This window comes from Abramis brama (genome assembly GCF_963993115.1).
Source record: "Abramis brama genome assembly, chromosome: 19".
In the NCBI taxonomy this organism is placed as follows: domain Eukaryota; kingdom Metazoa; phylum Chordata; class Actinopteri; order Cypriniformes; family Leuciscidae; genus Abramis; species Abramis brama.
The window spans coordinates 17,740,826-17,758,515 of record NC_139981.1 but is presented as its reverse complement, the minus strand read 5'-3'; the positions used below and the strand labels follow the sequence as shown (position 1 = coordinate 17,758,515).

Here is a 17,690-nt window from a genome sequence, read left to right as displayed (position 1 = left end):
AAATGCAATCCGTTCTGTACATACATGATTTTACAAGAGAAACACCAACAGATCATTAACTATCCATTTTGACGGTAGTTATAGAGTCAGTATGTTTGATTTGTATAGGTGCAGCTTAAGTAAAAGTATTCGCCAGTGCTCAGAAAGCGTTGATGGAAATCTTCGTTACGGCTCTGAGGTCGAGCATGCTGACTCACATAGACACAGGCACACCCATTTGCACGTACACACACACACACACAGCTTCTGCAGATGAGGGATGCTGTGAGATCTTGTATTACTGAGCATCAGCTGCTTTCAGGGGAAAGTATTTATTTGTTGGTAGTTTTTTTTCCCTTCTTCTTTAGTTTCAAAAACAGCACATATTCCTGGCAGAGATTGCCTTCCTGTACTTTTAAACATAATTAAACAAACGTGTCGGTATTGCAGTAATCTGTCCGCTGCTAGCCAACTTCTAAACCTGCAGAATGTCAGGCTCAATCCTGTTCATATCACCCCGCAGGACTCCAACAGCTCACCGTGTAGTGGAAACATTACAATAGAGCCGTTTCAGGACGACCCTTTTTGACCCCCGCTTTCAAACCCACCTGTTTGACAGTCTGCAAAGAAACAAACCCAACAATCTTACATTTTTAAATCGTTCTTTCCAAAGTAAATATGTGTCCGTTTTGTCCGTTCAAGATATTGAATTGAAAGCGTTTGCATAAAATTTGCATATAAGATGGAGTAAGCAATGAACGCTGTGATATATACTCCACTAAAACGGCAGAATTATTTAAATTCTTTCATGTCACAAAAACATATTCCAGCAAAATGACTTGTTTCATATTGTTTTATTATGATAGACGGATTGCTGCTCACAGCTTGGTCTAATATCTTTGCGTATTAGGGCAAACACATGCCAACAAGTGTTGATACAAAAAGAGAAAAAAATAGAGAGTAAGAAAATCTCCGGCCTCTCTGCTGTCTTGTAAAATGCATGAACGCCTACATTATTGTGCAACCACTCTGATTTATTTTGGCTTTTATTTTTATGGCTCCATATGTACTTCCTCTCTGCATTAGAGGGCCAAAATATGAACCATCAGTGGCAGCCAAGCCGAAGTTTGAATTCTTCAGCAATGTGCTAAACATTCGGCGGGCCCAGAAAGCCTAAACAACAAGGACGGTTAAATGCTACCCACACTGGTATCAGTTATTTACGGGCTGATGCAGAACAAGAAACTCCAAGTGTTAGAATACAGCAGGATGTGTCATGTTAACACTCTTGCAAATACCCTGAGGATTTTAATCACGCATATGCCTTATACACTACTGTTCAAAAGTTTGGGCTCAGTGAGATTTTTTTATTTATTTTTTTAAAGAAATCAATATTTTTATTAAGCAAGGATGCTTTAAACTGATCAAAAGTGACAGTAAATACATTTATAATGTTACAAAATATTTATATCTCAAATCAATGCTGTTCTTTTGAAATTTCTATTAATCAAAGAATCCTGAAAAAATGTATCAGGGTTTAAAAATAAATAAATAAATAAATAAGCAGCACAACTGATTTCAGTAATAATAATACATTTTTCTTGAGCAGCAAATAAGCATATTATAATGATTTCTGAAGGATCGTGTGACACTGAAGACTGGAGTAATGATGCTGAAAATTCAGATTTGCCACCACAGGAATACATTACATTTTAAATATATTACAATAGAAAACAGTTCTTTTAAAAATATTTCACAATATCTAGAAGGCAGACAGACAGACAGACAGATAAACAGATAGATAGATAGATAGATAGATAGATAGATAGATAGATAGATAGATAGATAGATAGATAGATAGATAGACAGACAGACAGACAGACAGACAGACAGACAGACAGACAGACAGACAGACAGACAGACAGACAGACAGACAGATAGATAGATAGATAGATAGATAGATAGATAGATAGATAGATAGATAGATAGATAGATAGATAGATAGATAGATAGATAGATAGATAGATAGATAGATATGGTCTTATCTAATTCCTTTGCTTTGCTCTCACACTTTAGTTAATGATATGGATGTGATGCATGAAAGAGAACAAGTACAGATATGATAATTGTATCTGTCTTCATGAGTTTGTGAGAGCGTAACCATCAATCACAATGACTTTGGATCATCTTCGCCTCCACCATGTGTGCAGTCTGTGTTCAGCCAGGCCTCTGATTAGTACGGTGAGAGTGATTGTGTTCAGGTTTAATGAACAGATCGCAGTACGGTAGACGGCACACACCATCTCTACCATGTAACAGAATCCACTGTGACAAATTGACCCAACTGCTCAACAAGAGGCCAGCAGAGTTCTGTAATTCTCTCTGAGACCTGAACGGTGGAATATGTGCTTTTTTTCTTTCTTTTGACTCCATTACTACTGAACACAAACTGATACTGGCAAAATTGTTTATTCCTCTCATTTTCTTGTAATATGCTTGCCTGCTCGATCAGTTATACAAACATTTGATTTCTGGCCTATTTTACATTTCTTTCCTCAAACATCTTTCTTTCTCTGTGTATTAACATTTTACATACGTAACGTTACAACATAGAGCAGCTCTTTACACATGACCATCAGATAAAGAGTTCACATACGTCAAAGCATTACAAATCTGAAATTTATCAGAAGATCTGGACAGGCCAGAGAGAATCTGCTGAACCTTTTTGTCACATTTTATTTGGGGAAAATCGGTTATTATATCGGTAATTATGCTGAACTAATTTAAATGAAAGAGTAAGAGTAATATAATCCCATCGGCTCTTGAAAGCATATAATTTAGCCCAAATACCTACTATTTAGCAAAAAAGGGTGTGGAGCATGTTGTAAATGAAGTGATTTCCCTAAGATCTCATTTTGGTTCGAAAAGATCTCTTTATCTGTTTGCAGATGAAATACTGTTCTGATCTCAGTCCAGCCCTGTTTTCAGTTCTCATGCCCCTCTCAGTTGGATTCTTGTCCCCTAGATTTGTTTAAGATGGAGATATTTACCATTTGCGTCTCATACACAAGTAATGATTATTTTAAACATGAATCCAGCCACTTGAGAGGCAATAAAAAGTAATGTTTCTCTTGTTTGCAGAGCAAATTTACAGGTGGAGTTTCGACATGTGACACCGGTGAGCCAGGGTTCATGTTAGAGTGTCCCTAATGACCAATTAAGCGATTTATTTAATCGTTTGCCTTATTTCAACTCAACCTGCCAAACAGTAATGTGTTGAGCCAGAGAGTACGGGGGTGTAATAACTTGTTTGAGGCTGCGCATACAGCGAAGGGTCCTTCCAAAGGTCTGTGAAGCTGGCGCAGTAGTGCTTCAAATATCAGACTGAACTAGAGTAAGACTCATTCTGCCCATTTGTCCCGGTGAAAAAAAAAAAAAAAAAGTTTTATGAGAGGACTCAATGTGCTTATGCTATTTGTCTTTTCTTCCATTAAAAACACAGGGTAAATAGCACCACACAATACAACAGCTAATATAAGATGTTGGTCATGAGGAATACCTCATCGCTTATTGAAAATGACACTTTTCCTTTTCAACAAGGGCTTTTTATTAATGAAGCACATTGTGTGCCGTCAATAGCCCATGAGTTAGAAAAACCTTTCTTTAGTGGGTGTTATGAAGTTGTTGTGGTGTGTATGCACAGAATATGGGTTTGTTTTCAAAGCAGATACATGTGCTTTGTGTAAACTATTGGGTTGGTAAGACATCAGCTTGTGCTTTTAAACGGGAACAAACCGAATCGGGAATCACGGGGTCACACTGATTTCAACAATATGAAACTTTATACCTACAGGACACTAAGGACATATGCTTAATCAAAACAAACTGCACACAAGTTTTGCGTTTGATAATATCGACGGTTAAATTTAATCAAACGGCAATGATTAACTGCAAACAGTTTGTGCCGTAGCGCAAAAATCAAACTATTTATTCACTCCGTCTCTATTTTTGCATTGTGAAATGAGAGGTTCTTGGTTGAATAGGGGTGAGCTCCATTAGGGGATTTAAAACTGGAACCAAATAGTCTCTGATTGTCCAAATGTACAATATCTGCCCTTCAGCTTTGATATGGAGGCTTGATAAATTAAAGGCCCGACGCAATGGTCTTTAAACGAGCTGAAATTACCAAGCAAACTGCAAACAGGGCTGTTTTACCCTGCAGTCTTTGACCAATAATGCCTTGGATTTCACTCCAGGGGTAATTGCTTTCCTTCTCTCTGGCACGCTTTAACTTTTCTCAAGGCTCCGCACCCAGTCAAATCATACTTCAATTATATTCCCCCTTGTTTCTTGAAATTATATCATAAACTGGTTTTATTGCTGTAAATTTGTATTTCATCAAATAAAAGCGAACCTCGGGCATGGGACCACTTCTGTGTTGGGATCAGACAGGTCTGAGGTAATGTGCGGTGTTGGACAAACATCCTCCACCATCACTGCAAATTTGATATACACTTTATGAGAGTTTATTGATAAAAAGAGGCATTTTAAGCTTTTTCATCTTTAATTTGATCCGCTATTGTTGGTCTATTTTCTGTGTTTACGGTTTTGTTACACTGACCCACTGCTTCAGTTCAGCTGGAGCCACTTTACTCACTGTTTTCTCTGTCCATGTACCTCTCACATGGGATCCAAAAGCATTTTCCTGCTTATTATTGGTAATTTCACTTTCAAACACACATTTACAAATGCACATTTGAAACCAATTCCAGCTGATTTGTAATTTTAGTCTCTCTATTGATAGCTCAGTAATTAAAGGGCCGCATTCAGATTTCTGCAGGTGAAACGTTCTGCTGGCTTTACCGCTGTAGTGTAAAGGAACTTTAGAGGTTTACAATATGGTCGTGATCATGTGGTTGCCCTTACAGAAGCCACACACTCGGTGTATATCATTATTGGAGTGCTGTTCTGCAATTACACTTGCCTTTCCTGCCCAATCTTTAACGAGATGAAATGTCTCTGGTTAATAAAAGTTTCAGATTCGGTCTACATTTACTTATATACTCACATTGAGCCGTTTCGTGCATCTTGGAGCCACAAACCTAATTTCAGAGCGGAGTAATTTGTCTTAATTTAGACGATTGCTTCTCCAATAAACATCACCCTCAGAAGACACTCCCCGAATGAAATCAGCTCCGAACTGCATATGACACCCAATCGAAATACTGTTGTTTCAATTTTTACCTCAGACATGACCCCGAATCCGCGCCGAGTTAAATTATGTCTGTAACCAAAAACAAAGATGTTGAGGTTTGTTCTGAAATCGTTGGGCTATTACGGGGCCTGAACGTTTCCCAGCCCGGTCAGCTCTAATGAGAGCTAAGCTTTCACTTGCGCCTCTGCATAAAATAAAAGTCACATCAAATTTAAGAGAAATATCTGACCGAGCTGAGGTGCATTACAGCAGCTGGCACTTACACAGTCAGATTTTTATTTTACTCAGCAATGTTAATAGTATTATTATGATATATGGCTTATTTAAGCTTTAAAGCTTTATAATGTGTGAATGTGTGTGTCACTGATTCTTTGGGTCATTCCAGGGGGCGTAGGAACAATTTGAAAAGTGGGCTGGACGTATTAAGGCCTTTGAAAAGCACTGATTGTCTCCCAAAACTCAACAATTTATGGATTATTCCATTGTCATTCAATTTGCTTTTAACTAATATACATCATAACATACACACTCTTTCATAGCATCCTCTTTCTCTCATAAACTCACGCAATGATTTACCCCAAATTCACCTCTTGCACTGGCACTCTTTCCTGTTGTACAGCTGAAAGATTCATGTGTATAGTGTGCAGTTGACAGTGACATTGTGTCTATTTGTGTGTAAAGGTGACATGACGTGAAGGCCAAGCACGGTAACTCATACTTGGAATTTTTCCTCTTTGTTTAACCCATCCAAGTTAGTGGATAGTGAACACACACACACACACACACACACACACACACACACACACACACACACACACACACACACACACACTGCAAACACACCTCAAATTTGTGTTAATTTAAAGTGGATATTTTAATGCATTATTTGTGTTTTATGAATTGTGTGTGCCTTAATTTGTTGTAAATGTGTACATTATAGGGGAGAGCATGGATAATTGTAATGCTCAATAAATTTAACATCAGCAATAACTTAGACAATTAAATTATTTAAGCTTCTTTAAAGGCACAATATGTAACTTTTTTGCTTTAAAAATAGCAAAAATCACTATATCTATGTTATATATTTTTTTTAGTTGTGAACTTACATTATCCCGACTGTTTCCAACAACTTTCAAACCAGGAGAAATTTGTAATTTAATTCGAGAAACGTCCCGTTTCTTTATTTCCGTTTTGTCGCAGTCAATGCCGTCATAGCCGCGTTGTCCCTGGTTTCCGCTCGTGCTGCCATGGCAACCAGAGCTATGAACCAGAGCCCTCTGATAGTAACCAAAGCGACTGACACGGACGACTTTGTAGTTCGCAATGTCTATTTGCACGCTGTTGTTGTTTCGTTCAAACATTATGGACCATGGCAAGCAGACTTTGGATAAAAAAAGGAGAACTAAAACGAGAATCAATATCAGCGTGGTGTTTTCAAGATGCCTAGAGCTCCCATAGACAGTATATAAACGAGAGCTCCACGTCCGAGACTTTGACCGCTCCTACATGTACTTTATTAAACAGGTGAGCACATTTACATAAAACTAATCAATGTTATATAGTTCAACAATGATAAAATGTTAGAATATGATCTGTATGTTATACAGTAATGTTAATGTTGATCTAGTTTACTGCTAGTCTCATACAGACAAACTAACACATAAATTTCAACACATTCAAATGCAGTTTAGTGTGCTAGTGTAATGTTAGACCAAGTGAAACAGCGTTGCGTTACCTCACAAGTTTAATTTGTCTAATAAACTGACCTGTGAGTAGTAATTCTGCGTGTAGTTCGGTAGAATGAAATGTCCATATTCCTTTTATATCCGCGGGACTCGCGTCGCGTTTGGAGCTGATAGCTGTCTCTTAGCAATCCCGAACTGCTTCATATCACAGTCATGATAAAAACATCGATGTATTCAGTCATCCATAAACATTATTAGATCGGTCGGCTTGACGTTGACGACAAGATCCATAATTCTTAGCAAATGTTGCGTCATCAATCTACGCCTTTGTTATTGTAAATAGGTTAGCGACCCCTAGTGGCGAAAAATGCCATACTGTACGTTTAAGAAACCAAACCTGTTTCAATACAAATTTCCTCCTTACATGTAATTCTTAGGTGTATATGAGCGTAATTTTTACTTAGATGAAATTATACATAGTCTACACAGTTATCTCTCCTAAAAAATGTCATATTGTCTTCTGGTCTGATTTTGTCGCAGTATTACAAAAAACTAAAAGTCAAAAGTCTTCTTGCTTGAATGGAACAGCTCAGAAATGAGCATGAATACATAACAATATAATGTCTTTATTAAAGCATGAGCTTCATAGTCTTCAGATATGTCTAGTGTTTTGAGAATGTTTTCTGTACTTCAAGCTCAATTTAAACTGACTCAATTGAAAGTTATACATTTGACACTGGCAATGACTGATATGTCAAAGTTTAACGATATTTTCAGAATAAATGAGCAAAATGAGTCAAATTTATTGGTATAAACTTTGCAAATGTGTGTGTGTTTGCATTTGTGTGTGTTTTTTAATGGCCACATCTTGCAGGCTTCACTTCCTCTTCCTCCAGTCTGAGGAAGCCATGGACCCAGGAGGCATGTGTGTGTCCGTCTGTCTGTCAGTGTGTCCTCTCTCCATCCTGCTGGCCTGCGCTTCACCCCATCCTGTGCATGTGCACTGTGGCCCACTCCTGCGTGTGTGTGTGTGTGTGTGTGTGTGTGTGTGTGTGTGTGTGTGTGTGTGTGTGTGTGTGTGTGTGTGGGTGTGTGTCTCACCTGCTCCTGAGTGTTAAATGTGTCATCGTAGAGCCACTGTCTGTCACAGCAGTTGACCTCCTTGAACATCTCACTAAATCATACATCAACCAACAACATTTGCTGAGAATGTTCTCACCGCTTGTGTGTCCAGCTGATGTATTCGGTGTTGCAACACTGCGTGAGCAATGTTTAGACTTACAGGAATATGGTGGTGGTGTTATTATTTGATTCAGTTGCATCAGCGCTCACTCATGGGGTGTAAAATGTTTTGAAGTCGAAGCAATGGGGCAAGTCTGAATGTGTGTGTGTTCCTGGCTCTCTTTCGTCAGAGGGTCAGTTAGAGATGCTGATGGACTGATGTGTTCCGGGCAGGGAGAAGAATGAAGGACGGGGCACACCTCCATCCTGTAACCTCCCTCTCTCTCCTCCTCCTCCTCCTCCTTCTGTCCTTCTTTCTAACCCTTTGTTGACTTGCTCTAAAAAGTGATTACAGCAAATCTAACAAACTGATGCTGCTGTAATCGATACCATATCTGAAGCAGCATAGAGAGTGTTTGTTTAAAAAAATAAATACTTCTGTCAGAACTTATTTTATACTCCAGACTGATCTTCCTTTAAACTTTAATGAGTTTTTATGGATATGTCTTGATTTTCCAAAGCTTATGACACCAAAAGTACCTGAGAATTAGTCCTGATAGGTCATGAAATGTTTTTTGGCGGTTAAACCAGCTCATATTTAAATAGTGCTCGTCCTCAGAATTTTTGGGGGAAAGGAGGATTTTAGGTGAACGTTTACTGTTACAGTGGTTTTGAGATTGCAGTCAACTTGGGAAGTATATAATTATAAAGAAAAACATATTGACTTTTCCTTTGGAGGAATGTTTTTTTCCTCAGGCTTAGCTCTTCAGTTTCAGTCTCTCTTTTGGTGCGCTGGATTTTAGTTTAGAATTTTAATTTCTAATTCATACACAGTGCACTCTTTATCCTTATTCCTTTTTCCTGCTGTCAGAAAGATTGAACTTCAAGGCGGTATGTGTTCACACATAATGAAACATTTTCCCATGATGCCCATCTGATGATGAAAAAGCCTTTTCTTTCTTTGTTTTTACTAAAACACACAATGAGTTTTGTATAAAATGAGTAATATATTGAAGATTTTTATTTAATTTTAATATTTGTTATTTATTTTATTAATTTTTTTAATCATAAAATTTGTCATGGATAATCCTTCCTCAGAAGGATGAATGCATTTTTGTGTTATCATTAGTAAAAAGAAATATTTTATATATTATTTTAATTTAAATATTTGAATAATATAAATATAGTCTAAGGGGCCATTTGCTCGAGGCCGTTTTAATCTAAAAACGGAAAACTTTTTGTGCGCTTTGGCCGTTCATTTACACGAAAACAGCGTTTTGGGGGCCTGAAAACACAAACTTTTGAAAACGTGTTTCAAAATGCTAGTTTTCGAAACCAATACTGTTATTGTCCTCATGTAAACTACAAAAACGCGAATTTGTGAACACGGTGACGTCATGCGCATGCGTATTACATGTTCAGTCTATAGGCGCGTATAGTGTTTCTTTACAAAGTGACATCGTCAACTACTGGCCTGGCAGCATAATACCGTGTTTTTAGTAGTTTTCTCGGATCCGTGTGAACGGGATCGTTTTGACAACGTTGCTGTCTATGCACAAAAAAAAAAAAAAACGCAGAGGAAAAACATTTCCGTTTGTAGAACATCATTGTTGTGTAAACGTACCCTAAAACAACTCATATAATATAATACATACATACATACATATAATACTATTATCATTAATATTATTATTATTTTATGCTAAACATATATTAATAATAATAATTCTTTTTTGTGTGTGTGAGAATTACTTCAGAACACAGCATTTCAGTTCTCATTATGCTGTAAGATGATTCTGAGAAGAATTCTGATTCCTCTGCCCATTGACCACTTCTTGCAAGCCAAGGGCGATGATGTCAGGGCGAAAGTAATCATGACTGTGCACGGAAACTCACATCATACACAAACCCACACATATGCTACACACTCACAATTCCTGTGAACAAACCCAAGAGACCAGCTCTGGGTGTAGAGCAAGAACTGTATCACAGATGTTGTGAAAGTGTTTGGCACTTTGCTCATCATAGCAGAGGCAATAAATCTGATGTTGTGGTCTGAATTTGGAATGGTGAGTTTTTAAAGATTCTTCCCCATTTGTGTTTTTAAATTGTGCGTGGGTCCGAGCGCCGCTTGAGAAACGCTGTTTCTGTAATGAGCCAATTCATCTGGGCCTGTAAGAATGACTGGCTCTGATGATCCTTGTTCTTTGAAGCTTTCTGCTGCTAATTCTGGAGTTTAAAAATAGATCTGCCCAAGTTCACCTTGTTTAGTTAGAGTTTGTGCCGAGTAAAGGATCTAACACTCCTGATAATTCTAGAACAAGTCTTTTTTTGTCTCTCTAAACTCCCCATTTAACCTCTGAATTGTGTTTGCAGGTGTGTCTGTTTACACTGATTTCTGATCTCTATGAAACATGAACTTTCATGCCCTCTGATCTAAAGCTCAGAGAAAGAATAGGGATGCTCATGAGGACAGCAGCAGATGTCGTCCCCCAGGCCATTGTGAAGTCAATCCATGTCTACACACCGCAGATCATTATTTATTGATTTATTATGTCGAGTGTAGAGCACATTGTTTATCCCTGCTTTTTGTTTAATGTTGAATTAGTCTGTGAAGATGTTGAATGTTGAATTAGTCCCTTTATTTGTGCCCGTTGTACCCATGTATCACCAGATTTAACATTTCAAAAAACGTGCTGAGAAGGATTTTATATATGGTTAGGATTTGCATTACGACAAACATGCATTTGATACAGAAATGACTATTTATTTTCAAAAATAAGTTTAAGGAATCCAGTGATACATGTAAATAAACAATAATCAGATTAAAGTGCCAAATATCAGTTATACAAAAAGGAATCTGTACAAAAGGAGGAATTACATGATTGAAGGTCTTTGGTGAGAAGGAATGATTGCTCGACTGACTTTGGGTTTTAAATGCGAGAGCTTTGGTGGGCTCTCAGTAACTGCATAGGTCCGAAGAGTCTGCCTTCATCAACGACAATGTCAACAATATCTAGAAAAATCACTGTGTACAAAAATAAAACAACAGATCATTCGGAATGGAGCAGTGCAGATTAAAATCACAGATCTCACTATAGCTGTTCTCTTTGGTGTCGGCGCTCTTCTTGCTTATTTGTTCTTTCTTAAACAAATCAATCAGTTTGATTGTCTTAAATCCATGTTAAAGCTTCTGCTCAGTCCCGTGATTTCTCATTCGGGTTCTCCATTCCTTTGTTTCAGTCAAACTTTAAGGCATCATGGCTGTAGGTTATGGAAGGATGCCTTTTCAGGAAGCTCTTTTGGTCAAGCCTAATCCATCTTTGGTGCGTGAAGCCGTGCGCAGAGGTCCACGGCCCTCAGATGGAGTCTCCGTGGCCTTGGAATGACAATGTTTTTGGCTGGAGTCACTAGGTTTTGTTTTATAGTGTCCCCATTGATTGAAGAAGATGCCCTCACTTTATCTTGGCTGGTTTGAGCTCCTTGACCTGCATGTGTAATGTTTTGTGGACAGCAAGAGTTCTGGACTGACAGAAACCCTTTCCACACTCCTGGCATTTAAATGGCTTCTCTTTGGAATGGATGTACCTTCAGAAAAAAGAGAGAGAGAGAGAGAGAATAGTTGCGGTTTGTTAATGGATGTAAGCATGTTTAGAACTTAAACTACAGATTTTAAAGTGGTCTGAGCATTTTTCTAGGATTACAGATCCTGCGTTTTAGTATTCTGCCAAAAATGTGAACTATTGAAATGATGGCAATTTTAAATTGAAGCTAGTGCAGTAGTTATATCGGCCTTGTCATGACAAATCTTTGGGTCTGCAAATGTTAATTAAATCTCATACATGATGCATATCTAGCGATAATTGTCAGTGAGGAAAAGAGCCAAGATCATTACTGAAGAACTGAAAGAGATCGTTCAGCATGTCTCAACTAATTTAGATCATTCTTATAGTACTGGAATATCGAATGTCATAAATCACCCGAGCAGGTGTGGTTTAAAACAAAACTGATTTTTCTGCATCTGTTGTGCTTGAGGCTTAACTTTAACCACATTAACTCAAAGCTCAAATTGTTATTTTATATAAAAATCTGCATAACATTTAATATTTGCATTTATATGTGTGCATATAAACTTTTTTTTTTTTATAACAAGTATTTAACATTATACCCTGTTATTTTCTAACTGGAATGATGGGAGAGTATTACCAGGTGCGGTAATGCATGATGAGGTCATGATTGGAACAGAATCTGCAGGAGGTTGGGAGTTTGTGGGTGGGCAGGAGTTTACGTTACTGTACGCTTTATGTATGAATGGGCAGGTATAAGCAGGAATGTGTTTCTAGATCAGCTGTAAATCCTTACCTGTGGTCTCTCAGGTGGTCCTGCCTCCTGAAGGCCTTGTGACAGATGTCACAAGTGTACGGCCGTTCGTCTGTGTGCGTGCGCTCGTGGATCAACAGGTTGTAGGACTTTGTGAAGTGGCGGCCACAGAACTTGCACACAAACTCCTTTTTCGTCTTGGACGGAAGTCGTCCCCGGCTGGGTTTTCTTTCCGGCGAGGAGAGCTTGGCCACATCCAGCAGGCAGCCCAACGAGGGCGAGCGAACATGCCCATTGTTAATGCTCAGATCTTCCGCCTTCAGGGCGTCGTCCTGCGTGGCGGCCGCTGCCAGGTTGGCAAAGTCAAAACGAGGTTTGCTTTTGCTGGATGCTCCAGAACCAGAACCGGGGGATTCCTGCTTGGTGGGCTGGACGAGATGGGGGAACAGAGGGATTGAAGGTAGAGGGAAGCGGGCGTCCACCAGGCCAGGCAGCTTGGAGAAGGTACAGCGGGGCAAAGTGAACGGTGGGTAGCCCAGAGTCCACTGGTGCAGGTGGACGGCATGCAGAGCACTGAAACTATATATGCTGGGCATGTGGTCGGCGGGCAAATGCAACCCGTTGGAGGTCTGAAGGAAGGAATAGTTCGCCAGCTGCAGAGAGGGATGAAGAGGCACGGGTGCTGGGAGCGTCTTACTGCCCATGTCTGATTCCAGAAAGTTTCTGTTGGAGACAAAGACAGAAAGAGAAATGAGTAAAGTAAGAGCAAATAACACAATGTCTCAAAAATAATACACCTGCAGACATCCATTGAGAATATGCTCACTATGTTTACATTTTCTGTTATAGTATAGGCCTGTATTATGCGTTACTTGGAAACAGTTTGTTTTAGGTCCTTACAGGCTGAAGGGACTTCCCTAAAAAGAAAAAGAAAAACGCGCACACACTCACGTCAAGACATAAACTGCACATGTCAAGTGAGACACCTTGTCTGACATATTGAAAGAGCACACTTCAACATGAGCACAAAGCAATGCTCAAGCCTGCCAGATGAGTGTATGTGTGCGTACATTTTGGTGTGGGCGTCTTCTGAATACCGAAAATATGCCTATGGCCATGAAGACGAAAGACAGTAGGTGACATATCTGCCTCAACTGTTTAATCAGGTTGGATGAGAACAGACACAAAGCACAATAACTCCTCTTTGTCTCATCAGGAACTACAAGCACACACACACTCAAACAAACAGGCTTGGTATGTGTATACAGTGTTACTCATATCGTCTGGAGAATTTTTTTTTCACACACTTTTATAAGTACCACGTGAAACGAAACAGTGTGTTGTGTGTTATATTACTGTGAAAACAAAACTAGTCTATGCCAGATATGGTTCTAGTTATGATGGATGAGGTCAAAGCGCTGCAAATGTTGTACAAAATTTTAAGTCATAGCCTATGTGTCATGTTTCTAAAGGTCAAGAAAGTAAAAAAAAAAGAAAAGAAAAAAGGAAGTAAATCACATCTCTAGAATTTTTTTAGCTAAAAATTCTGAAATGTAAATGACGATGCTTATCTTGTGTGTATTTCTGTCTTGAATACTCATCGTGAAGCGGAGAGGGTCTGATCTGCGGTAAATAAAAAGTGAAATAGCCCTAATTAGTCTTTCTGAAGCTCAAAGCTCCCCCGGGGATTTGGACGCTCTGATCATGACGCAGAAGTAATTGACTTTTACTTACGGGGGTCATTAGAGGAGATCAGGACTCGCTCCCGAGAACAGGCTCGTACCCTTAACCCTTTGAAGTCTACATACCTTTAAAACGAGTGCAGGAGGGGAATGTGTTAGGGAACTATCTGCTTAACCGCTAAATCTAACGCCAGTTGAAAGTTTTGGGGGGGACTAGACATTTCTGAATTGTGGGATTTCACAAGTGCTTGGACATTTTTTTCCGGTACATTGTTGGCTAATTAGTCGGATTTGCGCGCTGTGTCTGGATAAATCTCCCAGATTTTGTCCCCCACGCCAGGCAGAATCAGTGTTGTGGGGCTAAAGACGTTTATCCCAGACAAGGTGGTGAAAGAGTCTCAAAAATCACACCGCAATTTGCTGAGCTCGTGGTCGGCTACCCCCATCCACCCTGGGATACAGATCTCAAATGTGACACGTCCCCCTCAAAATGTAGTGAAACATTTTATATATATATATATATATATATATATATATATATATATATATATATATATATATATATATATATCAAAACATATTGTAGGCCTAAAGTAAAATCTGATTTGTTAAGCCTAATTTGAAACATCCATGCATTTGTAAACACCCATCAGTGTGTAAATACTTCAAAATATTGTCAGACGCATGGCAAGTGCCTCTGTCTCAGTAACCCTCCTTATCAATAACTGTGATTGCTCAGCTTTCATCAGTTGCGCGTTGAGCGCGAGGAGGTCATAAGTGTTTTATCTCTCGGTAGGTGTGAATGTGCGCCTGTCGCGAGTATGGAGATCACAGAGAAATCTCGACGTGTATTACAGGATTTAATCACGGTCTCGAGGCTCATGCGTTAACGACGAGTCTTTGGTCAATTGTCCAACGATTATCAAGTAAGTGTATGTTTTCCTTTTTCCGCGCAGCCCCCTGAGAGGATGTGATCACTTAACCCTGGAGAGAGGGAAACACACCATTCATTAAGCACCGCCAAAACAGTTGACTAAATATACAAATATATGTAAGTATTGTGGAGAAGGCCTAGCGCTTATTGTGTTTTCAGTTTGATGTAATACGCATGTGTCTGTACTATATCATAAGGAAAATAATTGACAGTGTAATATTTGAAAGTACTGAATAATGGCTAGAGCATATTGTCAGATGCATGCTGATGTACTTTGTGTAATCAGATCAACACACGTAACAGTTAAAGCTGAAAAGGTCACAGTACAAATACTAAAATACTTATTAATTTTAAATGCCTAATCTTTGAACTGATGCAATGTCGAAATTCGTTGCATTTTCTCTCTAGAAATTAAACAAATTGTGCAGCCTATACCTTAAATGTTTTTATAGGAGTCATTTCTGACAGGGGGCATCCAACAGATGTGGTCATTAATTTATGGCAAAACCATTTTAACATTAATATTTTAGGCTAAAATGCCAATCGTTATTAATATCTAAAATATTTCAATTGTTGGGTAGATTTAGATTATGTATTGTAGAACACCTTAAATGCAAAATAAAATCATTATGGGACAAGAAAAATATTTATTTATACATTGGCATATTTTAAAATATGCCCGTATTATTTAAAACAAAAAAACAAATATAGGCTTAGTCCATATTATTTTAAAAGGAATGACGTTTCGTTTTATTAAATATTAAAAAGGTCGCAGCCGTTTATGATTAATTGTACCTACTGGATTTTTCTGGGAGACAAAATATATTTTGTTTTATTTATGACCATTTTGATGCTTCCGGAAGACGTTAGGTGAACGAATAGCGCTTAAAATAAACCGAAACAAACGAATAACTGCTAATTTTCTCAACACCGAGCATCACTGTAAAACCATTCAAACCACACGCGAACCACGACTCGAGATCACCGACCACAAGGCCTCGCATGGCTTCGAAAAAAGAAAGTTTTCTACATATGCATAATACAATCTAAAGATTACAATTTACGTGAACGAATTTGTTACAGTTTTTAAACGAAAAACATTGGGTGACATGAGAGCAGCTTCAAGGCTTTCCACAGACGACATTTGTGAATCTTAATTTTGTTTGAGTAACGTGTATGTATTGTAAACAAGTTATTTTATTCCCACAACAATATTTTAAACGTATTGACATAATTTATAATTAATAAGAATTTGCAATGCGCATCCCACCTGTTGATCACTGACCCGATCACGATTAAAGACCATCATTTACACATTAGTTACTTTGCTATGACTTTTATCTGCAATAAGCAACAAATTACTTAGACATTGCAATGAAGTTAATTCAACAACTGTTTCAAGAATTTTCTTTAAACAGCTGAAGTGTTACAAGTTGTAGGCTACCCGTCATGCTTTACAAGCAATTTCTCGCTTTACTAATTCATTCTTAAATGCACTTGAACATTACACATTTGTAGTTTAGGCTACGTCTTGTACAGGAAATCATTGACAGTGCAATAGTAAAAGCTTGTCAGAAATATTCCAAAAAGCCAGAAAATATTTACCAGGTCTTGGTGAAGCAGGGCGATCCAAAATAAGTTTTAGAGTCACTTAGTTTTCCCACAGCGTTTTTAAATTCAGTGCAAAACTCTCAGGCGCATCGGAGAAATGTTCGTCTTCCTCAGCATGTTCTCGCAGCAGAGACACGGGAAAACCCTGAAGTTCGCACAGCTGTGGTCCAGCGGTTGTGCGCTGTAAGTATTTGGTTACTCGGGGTAGAAACTCTCTCTCTCTGTGTCTTACTCTAGCTCTGTCTTGCGGTCCCAAAGTCAAACCGCCTCTTTATTGTAACCCAACCCGCGACGTCACACAGCCAAACCCCCAAAATACTGAAGTGAAGTTTCCTCCACTGGTACAGCAGCCCTCAACGCTGAAGGACCAAACACATGCAGACTTTTATCCCAGGCATACATGCTCGAGGACTGAACTGAACGCCACTGCAACTTTTGAAACTTTTACGTTGGCAATAAAGGTCTTCCACCACTTGCGCGCTGATAATCAGCAGAAGGAAAGAGAAAAATCTAAAAAATTAAAATGGGAACATTTTGCATTAAATATGCTACAATGAAAAACAGCCTACCTTTTCCACATTATTATAATTATTATTATTATTATAAAGAAGTTTTCACTTATAAGCTGAGCTTAGAAAAGTCTAATTAAATAAACGCTCTCATCAATAAAGCATAAAGTCGAAGCATTCTTGTTTAAAGTGAGCTTCTGTGCGAGGTGGGGGCGGCAACAAATCAAGCTTCACTTTGTATTAATTAAGGTAAATATACAACTGTCACCTTTAACTTGTGCTCTCTGCGAGAAAGAAATGAGAGACCAGTTTTAAACGTACCAAAACCATTAGTCAATTTGTCACCCCGACCCCAGTGAAGACAGATTAAGAGCACGAGTTTCATTTTAGTAACACGGGAAAGGTGAATTCAAGAAGTTCGAGCACTTCTCTTTGATACGAACTGAAGCGCGGTGGAAATTCTTGGTATAAACGTTTCCTCTTGGGGTCAAACACACCTAGGTTAGCGTAAACTGCGAATGAGAAAAAATTCAC

General features: G+C 38.6%; 1 protein-coding gene across 2 annotated transcripts; it reads right to left on the bottom strand.

The window, feature by feature from the left end:
• Positions 1 to 10,635: 10,635 nt before the first annotated feature.
• Positions 10,636 to 16,893, bottom strand: osr1 (odd-skipped related transcription factor 1). 2 transcript variants are annotated; one of them, XM_084092896.1, is made up of 3 exons: positions 16,642 to 16,893; positions 12,463 to 13,143; positions 10,636 to 11,688 (listed from the first exon to the last, which is right to left on the bottom strand). In XM_084092896.1, exons 2-3 carry the CDS (start codon positions 13,122 to 13,124, stop codon positions 11,556 to 11,558), a joined length of 795 nt encoding a protein of 264 aa, XP_083949022.1. In that variant the 5' UTR covers positions 13,125 to 13,143; positions 16,642 to 16,893; the 3' UTR covers positions 10,636 to 11,555. The 2 variants fall into 2 exon arrangements, with proteins under 2 accessions (XP_083949022.1, XP_083949023.1); XM_084092897.1 differs by lacking the exon at positions 16,642 to 16,893 and adding an exon at positions 14,155 to 14,228 and having other exon boundaries at positions 10,723 to 11,688; positions 12,463 to 14,043.
• Between the last annotated feature and the right edge of the window lie 797 nt (positions 16,894 to 17,690).